Below are 3,378 nucleotides of genomic sequence, written 5' to 3'. Positions count from 1 at the left end.
GGTGCGTGGCTCTGCAGAGCTTTGATACTTTTGTGGAGTCTACCCTTTTATTTCCCAGTCCATGCTTTTTAAACTAGTAATGTACACAAACACTTTATAGCTCCTCCATGGATTTCAATGGGTATAATTCAATTAAGGAAAATGAACTGGTTTCTCACTTCAGCTTTAGCACAATCTACTGGTTTCTCCCTGCAAATGTTGTCCCTCTGCTTCCAGTCATTCTGCAGTAATCTATTACGTCCAGGAGTCGGTATAGTCTTTGCTGCCGCTTGTTGAGGTTTAAGCGCCATCATGCCAGGGCTGGGTGGGACGGTCAGAGGGCTGAAAACATTTGTTTCTGCCAACACTTTACCAACACATCAAAATGGGGACAAAACAGTTATCAGAATTAGCTGAAAAAGGTAGATTAGAATGATGCATTCATGGAAATATTATATTTCACAATTTCTTAAAATCTTAAAAGGTATCACCTAGAACACAGGCAGTGACAAAGGGATGGTGCAGGAGATCTGGCCATGACAACCACTTCTTAGGGTCTTTGGTCAAAAAAACTTTCAGAAAACTCTGCATGGAAAATATTATATGATTCAATTTATTCTGTCCCATCAACAAAAATAAATAAGTAAATGAAGTCCCCCTTTAACAGGTCTATAACTGAAGATACTGGAGTCATGTTGTCAGAATAGTCACTTTCAGACATGTTCTGAATTTCAAATAATCTCCTGACATTATCTGCAGGGGCTGTATGTGAGAAGACTAAAGTCCCAGTCAAATGCTCCAGAGTTTCCCCCTACCAGCCCACTTGTAAAAACTCTGAATAATGTCCAAATTAACCCATGTTAGAATAGAGCCGGACACAGCAGTAGGATTCACTGCATGTGAGTGGACATGTCTAACACATGATGAACGAAATATGAAATGGAATTGTTGCAATACACGTAGAAAGTCTCAACCCTGTTGTGCTGACGTTCTCCAGAGATTATGTCTAAAAACAGCTTATATCTGACTACTTTGGGGACATCCTTGATAACATGGCTGAGATGCCTCGCTGTAAAGAGGACTGATAAGACTATGTTTACGTTGCTAAATCAGCTTGCTCTTTTGGAAAGCATATCTCGTACAGTGAAGCTGTTGGATTTGATCGACACATGATATTAAATTCTTAAAATGTAGAGTTACCCTACCGCGCAGGGCTCGCTCATCGGATCCGGCCATTTTACTTGATCTCTCACGATAAGTTGCATCAGGGGGAAGAGGGAGTTGCTGTAGAACGGTGGTGCGCCTGTGTGGAGCTCGTGGAGGATACAGCCTAAAGACCAGAGGTCAGACTTGTGGTCATATGGCTTCTCATCCATCAGCTCAGGAGACATGTACAGCGGCATTCCCTCGAAAGAGGTCAGCATCAAGATGGAGGTTCTCATGGACCTGGCCAACCTACAGGAAGATTGCAACACGTATTGTTATCGGGGTGGAAAGAGTTAATACAGCTACCTTTGCCTCAAAAATACTTAATGCACTGTACCTACCCAAAGTCACACAGTTTCACCACCCCACCTTTGAAGAGTATGTTTTGTGGTTTCATGTCAAGATGAATAATGCGATGGGAGTGTAAATAATACAGGGCTGAGGCCAGCTGGCAGGCGCATGTTAAGTCTAGTAATAATATTAGTAATGCTCAGACACTTGACATACGATTAAAATAGAAAAAGTTGAAGCTTCTTAACACTGGCTTCCATTACGTTTTAGAATTGATTTTAAGTTTCTTTTAATTACTTATAGGGCACACTCAGTCACAACCACAACCTGTAACCAAAGGATTGAGCATTGATGAGCAGACAATTAAACTATTGTTTTCAATCATTTTCTTTTTCCATTCAAAAGATGAATAAACACTTCCTGTAAGCATGTAGGAAAGGATGTAGGCCCAAACTAGAATGTCTCTCAGTAGAGCTAATACTTCCCCAACAGGCCCCTGATGAAACCACATTTAAACTCAGTAGATGCAAATTGTTTGTGGGATCTGCACCAAATGTCCCACTTATAAACATCAGACCATAGTTTTTTTTTAACCTTCATAAATGGGTTGCAAATTTATTTCATCAAAGATTAATTACAATTCATACAAACTCGCTTTTGGGTCATTACTCATAAAGAAGCCGAATGCTTTGCTTCCAAGTGGCATATGTTACAAAAAGAGGCAAAGCCACTAATTACCTGTCCACGGCTCCGACATGGAGCATTTTGCCGCCAATACTGATGTATGTCTTCACTGGAAGGTTTAAAGGAGGGTTCAGCCTTGGAGAATAATCTGTGCCAGAAATGCTTTCATAGTAATAATGCTGATTAGAAATCACAGAAATGATATGATTCAGTGGGCTTTTGTGCTGGCTGAGCGAAGATGACTCTTGCTTCTTTATAATGAGAGCCAAACGACCCCTGGCTATTTCCAGCGATCAGTGGTTCTCTCAAGCTGAGGTCTCAAACCTACGAACATGAGTGCTCCCATACAGTCAAGCTTTCGTTTTTCATCATGTTAAGAAAAACACAATGTGTCCAAGAGCAGGAGTAGAGTCTTCTTAAAAACCGTCCATTGATTCATTGGGTACAAGCAATATTTAAGAATACATTTTGTGTGTATTGAGAGTTGTCGATAGAGTCAATGCAGGATAGGTTTTATTTTTTCCTCTCTATAATTGACATATAGATATTTAGATATATATACATTATTTCCTATTTTGATATTCTATTTTATACTATCTCTATCTTATTTTATTGTTTAGTGTGTAATTACTTGAGCATTTTTAGAAGAGAACCTGAGACTCAAGCATTTCACTGCCAACGACTGCTTAATGTTATTGTTGTGCATTTGACAATATAAATCTTGAATCCATGAGTTAATTTAGTATTTATTCAAATCTCAATAAATGACATCAAATAAAACATAAAATCTCTCATTGACTTAAGGATCAAACTCTTTGCCGTGGACTGTTTACTGTGTCTACATTAGGAGTCCAGCGAGAGCATTTCATGTGGATTTAGTGGCCCCAGGGAAAAGGGTGCTTGGGGCCCTTGACTGAACAAAACCGATTCCCCTGCCACTCCAAAGAAAAACATGATACCATCATCCCAGTCTTTACACAAATCTTTTATTATCAAAATTATAAACAAAGTACATAATGTGCATACAAATAGATAAATAGTGTTGAGGTGGACATATAAAAATGCCTGCTATGCCTACCCTGTTGTGCACCCCTGCACATGAGTATACAAGGTTCCACAGTTCACATTGTATGCCAGGGCTTAAACCAATCTATTGACTCCAAGGAAATATCTGCAGACAACTGAGATAAAGGGCACATGTTATAAAACATTTTTTTT

At 39.3% G+C, this 3,378-nt stretch overlaps 1 protein-coding gene across 1 annotated transcript; it reads right to left on the bottom strand.

The window, feature by feature from the left end:
- Window positions 1-456: 456 nt before the first annotated feature.
- Window positions 457-2,233, bottom strand: LOC133964711 (serine/threonine-protein kinase 36-like). Its single transcript, XM_062398939.1, has 4 exons — window positions 2,215-2,233; window positions 1,527-1,653; window positions 1,185-1,434; window positions 457-564 (listed from the first exon to the last, which is right to left on the bottom strand). The coding sequence occupies exons 1-4, from the start codon at window positions 2,231-2,233 to the stop codon at window positions 457-459; spliced, it is 504 nt and encodes a 167-aa protein (XP_062254923.1).
- Window positions 2,234-3,378: the final 1,145 nt, after the last annotated feature.

Source organism: Platichthys flesus, chromosome 11, assembly GCF_949316205.1.
Source record: "Platichthys flesus chromosome 11, fPlaFle2.1, whole genome shotgun sequence".
Classification (NCBI taxonomy): Eukaryota; Metazoa; Chordata; class Actinopteri; order Pleuronectiformes; family Pleuronectidae; genus Platichthys; species Platichthys flesus.
The sequence above is the reverse complement of the archived record's forward strand: the minus strand, read 5'-3'. Positions and strand labels throughout refer to the sequence as shown.

Excerpts from the sequence above, each read along its gene's own strand:
- LOC133964711 (XM_062398939.1), bottom strand. Across the intron at positions 1,435-1,526 it reads GTGAAACTGTGTGACTTTGG|GTTGGCCAGGTCCATGAGAA; the intron begins GTAGGTACAGTG and ends ATCTTCCTGTAG. Across the intron at positions 565-1,184 it reads CGATGAGCGAGCCCTGCGCG|AGTTTTCTGAAAGTTTTTTT; the intron begins GTAGGGTAACTC and ends TTTTCCATGCAG.